General features: G+C 50.0%; 1 protein-coding gene across 1 annotated transcript in view; it reads left to right on the top strand.

The window, feature by feature from the left end:
* LOC137306141 (uncharacterized) overlaps positions 1-13,872 on the top strand; it is a 50,336-nt gene that overhangs the window by 27,229 nt on the left and 9,235 nt on the right. Inside the window, exon 7 of the mRNA XM_067975198.1 lies at positions 1,781-1,861. Within this exon, the coding sequence (XP_067831299.1) occupies positions 1,781-1,861 (81 nt within the window). The remainder of the gene's footprint in view (positions 1-1,780; positions 1,862-13,872) is intronic.

Below are 13,872 nucleotides of genomic sequence, written 5' to 3'. Positions count from 1 at the left end.
TACTCTCAATCATCAGCAAAGTGATGGAAGGTGTCGTCGACATTGCTATCAAGCGGCACTTGCTCACCAATAACCTACTCACCGATGCTCAGTTTGGGTTCCGCCAGGACCACTCAGCTCCAGACCTCATTACAGCCTTGGTCCAAACATGGACAAAAGAGCTGAATTCCAGACGTGAGGTGAGAGTGACTGCCCTTGACATCAAGGCAGCTTTTGACCGAGTGTGGCACCAAGGAGCGCTAGTAAAATTGAAGTCAATGGGAATCAGGGGGAAAACTCTCCAGTGGCTGGAGTCATACCTAGCACAAAGGAAGATGGTAGTGGTTGTTGGAGGCCAATCATCTCAGCCCCAGGACATTGCTGCAGGAGTTCCTCAGGGCAGTGTCCTAGGCCCAACCATCTTCAGCTGCTTCATCAATGACCTTCCCTCCATCATAAGGTCAGAAATGGGGATGTTCGCTGATGATTGCACAGTGTTCAGTTCCATTCGCAACCCCTCAGATAATGAAGCAGTCAGAGCCCGCATGCAGCAAGACCTGGACAACATCCAGGCTTGGGCTCATAAGTGGCAAGTAACATTCGCGCCAGATAAGTGCCAGGCAATGACCATCTCCAACAAGAGAGAGTCTAACCACCTCCCCTTGACATTCAACGGCATTACCATCGCTGAATCCCCCACCATCAACATCCTGGGGGTCACCATTGACCAGAAACTTAACTGGACCAGCCATATAAATACTGTGGCTACGAGTGCAGGTCAGAGGCTGGGTATTCTGCGGCGAGTGACTCACCTCCTGACTCCCCAAAGCCTTTCCACCATCTGCAAGGCACAAGTCAGGAGTGAGATGGAATACTCTCCACTTGCTTGGATGAGTGCAGCTCCAACAACACTCAAGAAGCTCGACACCATCCAACATAAACAGCCCGCTTGATTGGCACCCCATCCACCACCCTAAACATTCACTCCCTTCACCACCGGCGCACTGTGGCTGCAGTGTGTACCATCCACAGGATGCACTGCAGCAACTCGCCAAGGCTTCTTCGACAGCACCTCCCAAACCCGCGACCTCTACCACCTAGAAGGACAAGAGCAGCAGGCACATGGGAACAACACCACCTGCACGTTCCCCTCCAAGTCACACACCATCCCGACTTGGAAATATATCGGCCGTTCCTTCATCGTCGCTGGGTCAAAATCCTGGAACTCCCTTCCTAACAGCACTGTGGGAGAACCTTCACCACACGGACTGCAGCGGTTCAAGAAGGCGGCTCACCACCACCTTCTCGAGGGCAATTAGGGATGGGGAATAAATGCCGGCCTCGCCAGCGACGCCCACATCCCATGAACGAATTTTTAAAAAATAACGGTACAATGCTGAACAAGGCCGAGAGCATTCCAAGCTATGAGATAAGAATGCAGGAGGAACGGGAGGAACATTCCAAGCTAGAGATAAGGACGCTTCCCCTCTGCTGTTGTAATTGCGGCGTGATCAGGCGCATGGACAACTTGTGATTGGCCTGCCATCACGTAACCTAAGCATGGCCTACCCATGCCCCGCTTATGATTGGTGTTGACCCTTGTCACTCACGTTCATACTCTTGCTGTAAATGTCTAACACTGTCAACGTCTGTATGTAACTTCGCTTGCTCTGCTGGACTCGACGGACTCTGGTGGGAGTCACTGCCTGTGCACCAAAGTAAGCCCCGCGGATAATATATTCTGTTGAACTCTGAAGGTGTATTCGACTCAGTTTTTGCTGAACCAGACTGAGGGTAAAAGAATCCAGTTCATCAAAGTATCTTAGAGTGCCTGGAGGACCCCCCACCAGCGCTATTTAAAGGGACCATGCAGGATTTACAGGTTAGTGGCTGGATTACTGCTTCTGGTTGCCCAGATATTTGTAACTGTTTTTGGAGATCTCCTATACTTGAATACTAGGACTAGGGGACATAGCCTAACATTTAGAGCCAGGACATGTAGGAGTGAAGTTAGGAAATACTTCTATACGCAAAAGTTGGGAGAAGTTTGCAAAGCTCTTCTGCAAACGGCAGCTGATGTTTGCTCAATTGTGAATTCTAAATCTGAGATTGATAGATTTCTGTGAACCAAGGGTATTAAGGGATATGGGGCTAAGGCGGGGAGATGGAGTTAGGTCACAGGCCCACCATGATCTCATAGAATAGCGGAACAGACTCGAGGGGCTGAATGCCACTGCCACTGGCTGCCTCGTGATATGCGCCACCTTCTCCTGCAAGAAAGCGGGGCGTGTGTCTGGGTGATCAATAGAATCATAGAAAATTTACGGTACAGAAGGAGGCCATTCGGCCCATCGTGTCTGCACCGGCTGAGAAACGAGCCACCCAGCCCAATCCCACTTTCCCGCATTTGGTCTGTAGCCCTGCAGGTCACGGCTCTTCAGGCGCACATCCAGGTATTTTCTAAATGAGTTGAGGGTTTCTGCCTCTACCACCCTCTCAGGCAGTGAGTTCCAGACCCCCGCCACCCTCTGGGTGAAATTTTGTTTCCCCATTTCCGCTCTATTCCTTCTACCAATCACTTTACACCTATGCCCCCTGGTTATTGACCCCTCTGCTAAGGGAAATAGGTCCTCCCTATCCATTCTATCGAGGCCCCTCATAATTTTATACACCTCAATTAAATCTCCCCTCAGTCTCCTTTGTTCCAAGGAAAACAACCCCAGCCTATCCAATCTTTCCTCATAGCTAAAATTCTCCAGCCCTGGCAACATCCTCGTAAATCTCCTCTGCACCCTCTCTAGTGCAATCACATCCTTCATGTAATGTGGTGACCAGAACTGTGCGCAGTACTCAAGCTGTGGCCTAACTCGTGTTTTATACAGTTCTAGCTTAACCTCCCTGCTCTTATATTCTATGCCTCGGCTAATAAAGGAAAACATTCCATCTGCCTTCTTAACCACCTTATCTACCTGTCCTGCTACCCTCAGGGATCTGTGGACATGCACTCCAAGGTCCCTTTGTTCCTCTACACCTCTCAGTATCCTCCCATTTATTGTGTATTCCCTTGCCTTGTTTGCTCTCCCCAAATGAATTACCTCACACTTCTCCGGATTGAACCCCATTTGCCACTTTTCTGCCCATCTGACCAGTCCATTGATATCTTCCTGCAGTCTACAGCTTTCCTCCTCACTAGCAACCACACGGCCTATCTTTGTGTCATCCCCAAATTTCTTAATCATGCCCCCCTGTACCTGTCATGGTTGAATAGCTGCCAGTGTGTGTGGCCTGTGAGTTGTGGATGGGCGGCTTGCAACAGTGGTAATGTGTGAGGGTGAGAGGAAGCATCTGGTTGGAAGAGTTGAGTACTGATGGAAAGAGTTTGTTGGTAGGTGGGTGTTGGGTGTAGTGTGTGGAGCAGTGGATGCGGCTAGTGGTGCAGTCGGTAGGAGATGCCCCTTGACAGTTGACCTCACTCACCTTGACCACTCATGTCAAAGCATTGAACTTCTTCCTGCACTGTATCCATCTTCATGATGCTGTGCCCCTGGCATTGACTTCATCCCCTACTGCCTCCCACTGCCTTTTGGGTGTATGTCTGGAGGGCCTCTCCACCCCCCCTGCCCCCACCCCCACCCTCTGGATAGAGGATGTCCCTCCTTCTGTCCACCTCTTGCACCAAGGCCTCTGGTGGATCAGCAGAGAACCTTGGTGGACGGACTCTCGCAGGCCTGGTACAAACTCAGATCGGCAGATTGGTGAGGCCTGGCACGCAGATTGGAGGATGAGGGATTTAGTGGTGCGCAACCTTTATTCAATGTTTTAACATAACTCATCGGTGCGTAAACATAGGGATGAAACCTGCATCTGTGCTTTACGTGTGCGATATCTGATCTTCTTTCAGACGGTGGGCTGTTATATTCGGCAAATGACAGGTTAACAGCTCCCTTTAAGAGATTTCGAACAGACAGCCTGCCTTTAAGGGATTGGAGCTCCCCCTGCTGGTGGAGAGTGCGAATTGCACGGAATCCTCGATCACGCTGATTTCCAACGCAGATCGCAGGCAAGTCCTCAGTCCGCAGGGGCCATGGGGGCGCGGGGTAATAGCAGATCGTGCTACCCCCGCCCAATAACGGGCCCCATCCGATTTCAACCCCCCCCCAGCAAGTCGCACTCCAGAGACTTGAGCCCATAACCTAGGCCGACATTCCCGGTGCCGGTACTGAGGGAGCGCCGCACTGTCGGAGGTGCCGTCTTTCGGACGAGACGTCAAACCGCGGCCCCCGTCTGCCCCCTCTCAGGTGGGACGTAAAAGTTCCCGCGGCCACGACCTGAAGAAGATTTGTCCACGTACACCCCCAGGTCTCTCTGTCCCTGCAGGGTGCCTTCGGGCTTGAACTATTTATTACACATCTCCTGGCGGTCCAGTTCTGATCTCAGATGGACGGATGTTAAGTAATTAGTCCGCTGGCCACATCCTCTTCCACTTCCTGGCAAACACAACGGAGAAATTTCACACAGGCAGCTTGATTCCCAAACCCTCTCCTGACATTTCTCCTCTTAACCTTTGCGCCGCGGAAGGGGAAATATTTTTCAGGTCCCTGGGGCTCAGGGATGGGCGGGAAATGGTGGATAGGCCATTGGAAATGGCGGCGGCATCAGAAATCTGGACACCCCCCCACCCCGCAACTGACCCCACCCCGAGCGAAATGGGACGAGGTTTCCCCCGGAGGAAACGATCTCAAAACCACTCCCCCCTTGCTCTTTGTCGAAATAGTGCTCGTGGGACCTGTTACGTCAAACCGGGAGGGCGGGCGAGGGGGCCTCGTTTTGACGTCTCAACCGCAAAAACGGCACCTCCGACGGTGCGGCCCTCAGTACTGGCACTGGGGGTGTTGGCTTGGATTCCGGGCTCAGGTCTCTGGCCAAAGAAGGAGGTGACTAAACTCTTGTTTGAAGAGGCAGGTTTCAAGGACGGTCTTAAAGGAGAGAGAGAGAGAGAGAGACATAGAGGCGTCTGCTGGGGGAGCGAGGCCCCCATATTGTGAGTAGCCGCTGGGGGGCGGGGGATTGCATGAGCAGGCATGGGTCCCACCCTGTCACTTCACCAACAGCTTCACATTGCTGTTTGTGGGATCTTGCTGTGTGCAAATTGGCTGCCGTGTTTTTGGTTCCTTTCTTTCTCATCTTCCTTCCTCCCCCTGGGTTATGGCCCCCGTCTTCACTCCCGCAAGCCCTAGGGTGCATCGGGTGCACGACATGCTTAATCGACCATCGCCGTATCAGGATGGAGAACACCAAGCATTTTCAGGCCTCACCCTCCTCTGCCAAGGCCGCCTACTACTCCAGGGACATCCTGGAGAGCCATGAACCCCTCCGTTTCTCTACTGTACCATCGATCATTGCTACCGACCCCTCGCCGAGAATCAGAGAATGGTTACACCACAGAAGGAGGCCTGTGCTGGCTCTTTCATAGAATCATAGAAAGTTACGGTACAGAAGGAGGCCATTCGGCCCATTGTGTCCATGCCGGCCGAAAAAGAGCCACCCGGCCTGATCCCACTTTCCAGCACTTGGTCCGTAGCCCTGTAGGTTACGGCTCTTCAAGTGCACATCCAGGTACTTTTTAAATGAGTTGAGGGTTTCTGCCTCTCCCGCCCTCTCAGGCAGTGAGTTCCAGACCCCCAACACCCACTGAGGGAAAAAATTTCTCCTCAGCTCCCCTCTAATCCTTCTACCAGTCACTTTAAATCTATGCCCCCTGGTCACTGACCCCTCTGCTAAGGGAAATAGGTCCTTCCTATCCACTCTATCTAGGCCCCTCATAATTTTATACACCTCAATTAAATCTCCCCTCAGCCTCCTCTGTTCCAAAGAAAACAGCCCCAGCCTATCCAATCTTTCCTCATAGCTAAAATTCTCCCATCCTGGCAACAGCCTCGTAAATCTCCTCTGCACCCTCTCTAGTGCAATCGCATCTTTCCTGTAATGTGGTGACCAGGACCTCAGGCTGTGGCCTAACCAGTGTTTTATACAGTTCCAGCATAACCTCCCTGCTCTTATATTCTATGCCTCGGCTAATAAAGGAGATTATCCCGTATGCCTTTTTAACCACCTTATCTACCTGTCCTGCTACCTTCAGGGATCTGTGGACATGCACTCCAAGGTCCCTCACTTCCTCGACACCTCTCAGTATCCTCCCATTTATTGTGTATTCCCTTGCCTTGTTTGCCCTCCCCAAATGCATTACCTCACACTTCTCCGGATTGAACTCGATTTGCCACTTTCCTGCCCATCTGACCAGTCCATTGATATCTTCCTGCAGTATACAGCTCTCCTCCTCACTATCAACCACACGGCCAATTTTTGTATCATCTGTAAACTTCTTGATCAAGCCCCCCATATTCAAGTCCAAATCATTGATATATACCACAAAAAGCAAGGGACCGAGTACTGAGCCTTGTGGAACCCCACTGGAAACAGCCTTCCAGTCACAAAAACACCTGTCGACCATTACCCTTTGCTTCCTGCCACTGAGCCAATTCTGGATCCAACTTGCCACTTTCCCTTGGATCCCATGGGCTTGTACTTTTCTGACCAATCTGCCATGTGGGACCTTGTCAAAAGCCATGCTAAAATCCATGTCGACTACATCAAGCGTGTTACCCTCATCGACCCTCCTTGTTACCGCCTCAAAAAATTCGATCAAGTTAGTCAGACACGACCTCCCCTTAACAAATCCATGCTGACCGTCCTTCATTAACCCGTGTCTTTCCCCACGCCTAAATGGCAAAGTCAACAGCCTCTCTCCCCGTCCAGCTCCAATATTTTTACAACTAATAAACAAAAGTCTTCAAAGAAAATGTAAACAATTTTCTTAATGATTTTCCTCGCAGCAGTGTCCAGGAAGGAAAGACTTGCATTTATATAGCGTCTTTCACGACCTCAGGACGTCCCAAAGCGCTTTACAGCCAATGAAGTACTTTTTTGAAGTGTAGTCACCATTGTAATTTAGGAAACACAGCAGCCAATTTGCGCACAGCAAGATCCCACAAACGGCAATGTGATAAATGACCAGATCATCCGTTTTTTTGTTAGTGATGTTGGTTGAGGGGTAAACATTGGCCCCAGTGAAACCGGGGAAGAATTCCTCATTCAATAGCGGCTGTGTGATCTTTTACATCCACCTGAGAGGGAAGGCGGTTTAACGTCTCACGTGAAAGACTGAGCCTGCGGACGGCGCAGCGCTCCCTCAGTACCGGCACTCCGAGTGTCAGCCTGGATTGTGGGGCTCAAGTCTCTGGAGCGGGGTAAGGGCGGGGGGGCTCGAACCCTCGAGAGAGAGTCCTACCCACTGATCCACGGCTGACGTAGAATCCGACAAGTCAACTCCCGGAGACAAACCCTAGGCCAGGACTAAGGCCTCACCTTAAAACAGGCAAAGCCTCTTGGAGACTTTTTTCTCTTAAGCTCCTCAAAGAACAGGTCAGGGCAACCACAAACCAAATGGGTGGATCTGTTGCAAGTGAGTTTGGGAAGGAGGAGCACACAGAATACAGGAAGTGCCATGAGTCATCAATATCTTAGTAACTTTGGGCAGTGTTTATTCAACAGAGCACACAGTGCGATCTAATCTAATTAGAGAAAATTATGTCAAGGAGAAAGGTGAAGCCATCCGACCTAATCTTCATTTTCTGCCTGGTGCTCCCTGAAGGTGTGTATCTTAATTTTACAAATGTTTTATTTGATCCATCTGTAGAGATAATTAGAGACCAGCAAATCTCCCTGTAATATCACATAGCTTTTACAGAAGAGCAGGGGATGGGGGGAGTTCTCCTCGGTTTCCTGGGGCCAATATTTATCCCTGAACCAACGCCACGAAGGAAACAGATGATCTGGGTCGTTGCCCTTTGTGGGATCTTGCTGTGCGCAAATTGGCTGCCGTGTTTCCTACATTACAACAGTGACCACACTTCAAAAAAAATATACTTTCTCAGCAGTAAAGCGCCTTGAGTTCGTGAAAGACGCTCTCTCAAGGCAAGACTTTCTTTGCACAGAATCGACAGCACAGAAACAGGCCATTCGGCCCACCAGGCCCGCACTGGTGTTTACATTCCACACGAGTCTCCTCCCACCCTATATCCCCGAGGGGGGGGGGTGGATGCCCTCCTATCGAAATATCCTTCTATTCCTTTCTCCCTCATGGAGGGAAGTATACAGTGGTGTTCCCCAGGGGTCAGTATTAGGACCGCTGCTCTTTTTGATATATATTAATGACTTGGACTTGGGTATAGAGGGTTTGCAGATGACATGAACCTCGGAAATGAAGTAAACAATGAGGAGGATAGTAACACTCTTCCACACCGCCTGAGGAAGGGGAAAGCCCCCGAAAGCTTGTGGGATTAAAAATAAAATTGTTGGACTATAACTTGGTGTTGTAAAATTGTTTACAATTGTCAACCCCAGTCCATCACCGGCATCTCCACATCATGCTCTTCAGGAGGACACGGACAGACTGGTGAAATGGGCAGATACATGGCAGGTGAAATTTAACGCAGAGATGTGTGAAGTAACGCATTTTGGTAGGAGGAATGAGGAGAGGCAATATAAACTAAACGGCTCAATTTTCAAGGGGGTGCAGGAACAGAGAGACCTGGGGGTGTATGTACACAAATCTTGTAAGGTGGCAGGGCCGGTTGAGAAGCACCTACCTGCTGAGCCTGGCCTTCTCGCCTCCTCTTGCGTGGCGTGAATCCCGGCCCCCAGGAGTTAAAAATAAAAAAAAACTGTCAAAATGGAGGCCCGCAGCCTCCTTCGAAGCTTTCGCTGACCGACCCGCCTCCTGAGGGCGGGTTGGTAGCCCGCCTCCTCGACCCGCCTCTGTTAAAACCGGAAATGGGCAGGTTGGAGGCGAGCTGGGGAGGGTGGGGGGGTGGTTTTTTTTACAATTTTTCCCTTCCCACCTGCCCCCAACCCATCCGTTCGTGGAGTTAAAATTTAGGCCTGTTTGTCCAGTCAGATTCGATCGTTAAGAGCAACTGCTCTATTTGAAGAGTGGCTCCAGTAGCTCACCAGGCCGTAGGCCTCTGCAATCATGTTCTCCATCCTGGTCTCTGTTTCCAATTGATGACGACTTACAATTGCATCTTTCATGTCCGCTTTCTTGGGCTTTCAGGTTTACTGATCAATCTGGGGGGGTGTCTGGAGGCCTTTGGTTATCTCCCCCTGCCTGGTCCCGATGTCTCAGGTAGTGGCCAGGCTATCAAATGCAGTGTTCTCATTGTTCAGTCTAAGCAAGGACACAGATATCTTCACGAGAAAGCTATCAATCAAATATTCTCAACCACACGCTCCTGACTTTCACCAGATTTTTTATTTTTATTCGTTCGTGGGATGTGGGCGTCGCTGGCGAGGCCGGCATTTATTGCCCATCCCTAATTGCCCCCTGAGAAGGTGGTGGTGAGCCGCCATCTTGAACCGCTGCAGTCCGTGTGGTGAAGGTTCTCCCACAGTGCTGTTGGGAAGGGAGTTCCAGGATTTTGACCCAGCGACGATGAAGGAACGGCGATATATTTCCAAGTCGGGATGGTGTGTGACTTGGAGGGGAATGTGCAGGTGGTGTTGTTCCCATGTGCCTGCTGCTCTTGACCTTCTAGGTGGTAGAGGTCGCGGGTTTGGGAGGTGCTGTCGAAGAAGCCTTGGCGAGTTGCTGCAGTGCATCCTGTGGATGGTACACACTGCAGCCACTGTGCGCCGGTGGTGAAGGGAGTGAATGTTTAGGGTATGGTACATTTATACCAGATTGATATCTATTGGTAAACCATGCCCAGGTGATTTATTTAACCATAATCACCCGGGACGATGACTTTAGAAAATTTCCCATTTGGTGGTGTAATTTCCTCTATCTTATATCCTCAATCATTCCCTCTCAAGCAATTTTACTCACCCCATATATATTACCATTTCATCTCATTCATGACCCCGTTTACTGTCCAAATACAATATTTACAGCCTGGTCCAATATCTCAATACTTTTTTTCGGTTTGCTTTACTTAAGCTCTTCTCGGACCCACGTTTCATTTCCCAAAAATGCCCGCCACATTTTGCCGGAGACAATTCCATCATTTCAAAGTTATGCCAATTCCAGAGAGTAGTTTCATTGGACTGACAGGACTTGTCAACGTTCAGTTCTATTCCTCCCCCAAGATATTTTCTTCCTCATTGCACAGGACGACAGCACTCTGTCTTGGAAAATGAACAGGTTAAAACAAAACAAATCATTTTCAAAAGCGGTAAAGCAACTTGGTTTATTCTTAGTTGAGTACTGAAGAGATTTGATCAAGGCTGATGATTGGTCTTCCTTCTCTGTGTAATTTTACATTTTTAACAGGGCTTAAGTCTCCGTCGAAAACATCACCGTGCTGCGACATTTATTGTCAGCAGATAACACCACTGGTTTAAAAGAAACACAGAAAACCGCATCAGACTCTTCTTGAGAGCCCAAGGGGTTAAAAAAATAACAACCGATTCATTAATTTTCTTCTGTCACCCTTCAGAGAGGATTCCACGCACCTTTCTGTGAATTAATCTAATTACCTCACTCCAGGTGGAAAAGTCAGCAAAGCCGGCACAAATATCGACTTAAATTAAGAAACTTATTTTAAATAAATGCTTCTTACTTGGTGAATTAAAAACAGATGCCTGTGCCCTTGGAAGGGGTTAACTTCTTTGCAGAAAACAAAAACAATGGAGCCAGGCGTCATCAGAACTCACGCAGAGTACGTCAACGCAGCTTTCACGTAAATCTAAAAAAAAACCACATTCGTGGCGGGGATTAAACCTCTCTCTTTTCAGTTACTTTTTTCTGACCACAGCCAATCACAAGATAAAAGGGGGGCTGTCAGTTTGCCAGCAGCTGACCCATTTCCAACCAATAATCCCAATTGAAGTCATATTACACTAACAAGAAAAACACACAGGTGTTGAAAGGGGAGCGGCCAGCCAAAGGGAAATGAAAACACATACTTGCTTTTAAAGAGACAGCACGCTGAAAACACAAACAACACATCCTGTAGCTTGTAACTCTCTCCCTTTCTCCTTGATCCCATCATAGTCTACACATTTAGAATGTAAGCCAACATTCATAATGGTTATTCCTTCCTCTCTCTCTCTCCCTCTTTGTCTCTCTGTCTCTGATCTCTTTATCTCTCTCTCTCTCTCTGTGTCTTTGGGGGTGATTTTAAACCCCAAGAACGGGTGGGTTGGGGACGGGTGGGAGTTGAAAATGGTTGTTTTTTGGGTGGTGACCGCAACCTGGCTTTATTTCCGGGTTTAACGTCAACGCGTAAAAGCACAGGCTTCCCGCTGGGAACGCAAAGTCCGAAAATTTTGCAGTCGCGACCCAAAAAAACCCAACTATTTTCAACTCCCGCCTGCCCCCCGACCCACCCGTTCTTGGGGTTTAAAACCACCCCCTCTGTCTCTGTCTCTCTCTCTCTCCCTCCCTCTGTGTCTCCGATCTCTCTGTCTCACTCTCTCTCTCCTCCTCTCTCTGATCTCTTGCTCTCTCTTTGCGACTCTATCTCTCTCTCTCCCTCTCCCCACCGTCCCCCACTCTCTGGGCTCAATTTTAAGGGGCAATTGCGGGTGCGTTGGGGGGCAGAGGGGTGGCTTCGAAAATCGCCAAAATCCCGTTCGGGTTCTGAAGCCCACTCCAACCAGCCAACTTCCGGGTTTCCCAGGGACCCACCTGTGTGCACGCGGGCGACCCGTAAACGGAAGTCCCGCTGGCCATTAGAGCCGGTAGAATGATAGTTAAAGAGCCAAATGTACCTCATTGAGGTACCTAAGGCACTTTACCTGTGACAGATTAAGTAATTGTAACAATTTTTAACTTACCTGGGCGGCTTGCTCACTGCTTCTGATTCATACCTGGCCCCTCCTTCACCCCGCCGATGTCCTCCCGATCTCCCCCTCCCCCCTCCGATCTTCCCCTCCACCCCCCACCCCCCCCCGATCTTCCACTCTCCCCCATCCCGGTCCTCCATTCCAGCCCTGGATGACGCCTCATTCCCCACCGCCTGCCCAAGTACCACGCCAAGGTTCTCACCGCGATATCTTCACTGCTTTCCTCAGCCTCTGCACTGAGTGACTTCTCATCCTCGGTCATTTCAGCCTCCATCTCAACTCATCGTGCTCTCTCTCCTCTGAGTTCTCTGCCCTCCTATCCTCCCTTAATCCCTCCCTCCGTATAAACTCCCCGACCCATATTCACGGCCAGCACCTCGACCTTGCCATGTCTCATGGCCTCTCTACTCCCATCGTGTCAATCACGGATAAAGGCCATCTCTGATCCCTTCCGCGTATCCCTCTCCACCCACATCCCTCTTCCCCCTCCCAACCCCACTTCTTTCTGTGTCCGCCCCTGGAAAAAACTCTCCCCCAAGTCACTTGCAACGGCACCTTCAAATTCCCAACTGTCTAGCCTTTGGCCTTCCTTTCACCACGACATTTCTGCAGCTACCGATCTGCTCAATCACCCCCTCACCCCCACCTTTGATGCCCTTGTCCCCATTAAAACCATTACTCTCTCTTACCCTGGCCATTCCCCCTGGTATGGCCCTCATCTCTACTCCCTTAAGTCCAAGGGACGCATGCTTGAACGTTTATGGCGGACAATTGCTTTAGCCATTCATCGCCGGATCTGGCTGGATCACATAAAGCACGATCGGGGCTTGCTCTCCTCTGCCAAAACTGATCACTATTCCAGGATCCTCCTGGAATCTAAATTTAACCTCCGGCTTCTCTTCTCCACTCTTCTTAGACCCCTCTTCCCTGCCCCCCTCCACCCTCACCTCCAACGAAAAGTGCGAGGAGCTCATGGACTTCTTTGTCACTAAGATTGGGACCATCCGTTCAGCTGCCTCTGCCGTTTCCTCCCTTCCCCGAGCCCACCGAGCCAAACTCCCCCTACAGTTCCCCCTTGCCCTAGCCACGAACTTGCATCTTTCTCTAGTTTCTCTCCTATCTCCCCTCATGCCCTCTCTGAGCTCATCTTGACCATGAGAACCACCTCCTGACCCCTCGACCCTTGAACAGGTACAGAAAATAATCAAGAAGGCAAATGGAATGCTGGCCTTTATATCTAGAGGACGAGAGTACAAGGGGGCAGAAGTTATGCTGCAGCTATACAAAACCCTGGTTAGACCGCACCTGGAGTACCGTGAGCAGTTCTGGGCACCGCACCTTCGGAAGGACATATTGGCCTTGGAGGGAGTGCAGCGTAGGTTTACTAGAATGATACCCGGACTTCAAGGGTTAAGTTACGAGGAGAGATTACACAAATTGGGGTTGTATTCTCTAGAGTTTCGAAGGTTAAGGGGTGATCTGATCGAAGTTTATAAGATATTAAGGGGAACGGATAGGGTGGATAGAGAGAAACTATTTCCGCTGGTTGGGGATTCTAGGAGTAGGGGGCACAGTCTAAAAATTAGAGCCAGACCTTTGAGGAGTGAGATTAGAAAACATTTCTACACACAAAGGGTGGTAGAAGTTTGGAACTCTCTTCCGCAAACGGCAATTGATACGAGCTCAATTGCTAAATTTAAATGTGAAATAGATAGCTTTTTGGCAACCAAAGGCATTAAGGGATATGGGCCAAAGGCAGGTATATGGAGTTAGATCACAGATCAGCCATGATCTTATCAAATGGCGGAGCAGGCACGAGCGGCTGAATGGCCTCCTCCTGTTCCTATGTTCCTATTCCCACCAAACTGCTGACCACCCAACTTCCCTTCCTGGCCCCCCCATGTTCGCTGATATTCTTAACGGTTCCTTCTCCTCAGGTACTGCCCCCCTCCCATTCAAATCTGCCGTCATCACTCCCCTCCTCAAAAA

The sequence above is a fragment of the Heptranchias perlo genome, chromosome 42 (genome assembly GCF_035084215.1).
Source record: "Heptranchias perlo isolate sHepPer1 chromosome 42, sHepPer1.hap1, whole genome shotgun sequence".
Lineage (NCBI taxonomy): Eukaryota > Metazoa > Chordata > Chondrichthyes > Hexanchiformes > Hexanchidae > Heptranchias > Heptranchias perlo.
This window is presented reverse-complemented; position numbering and strand designations above follow the sequence as displayed.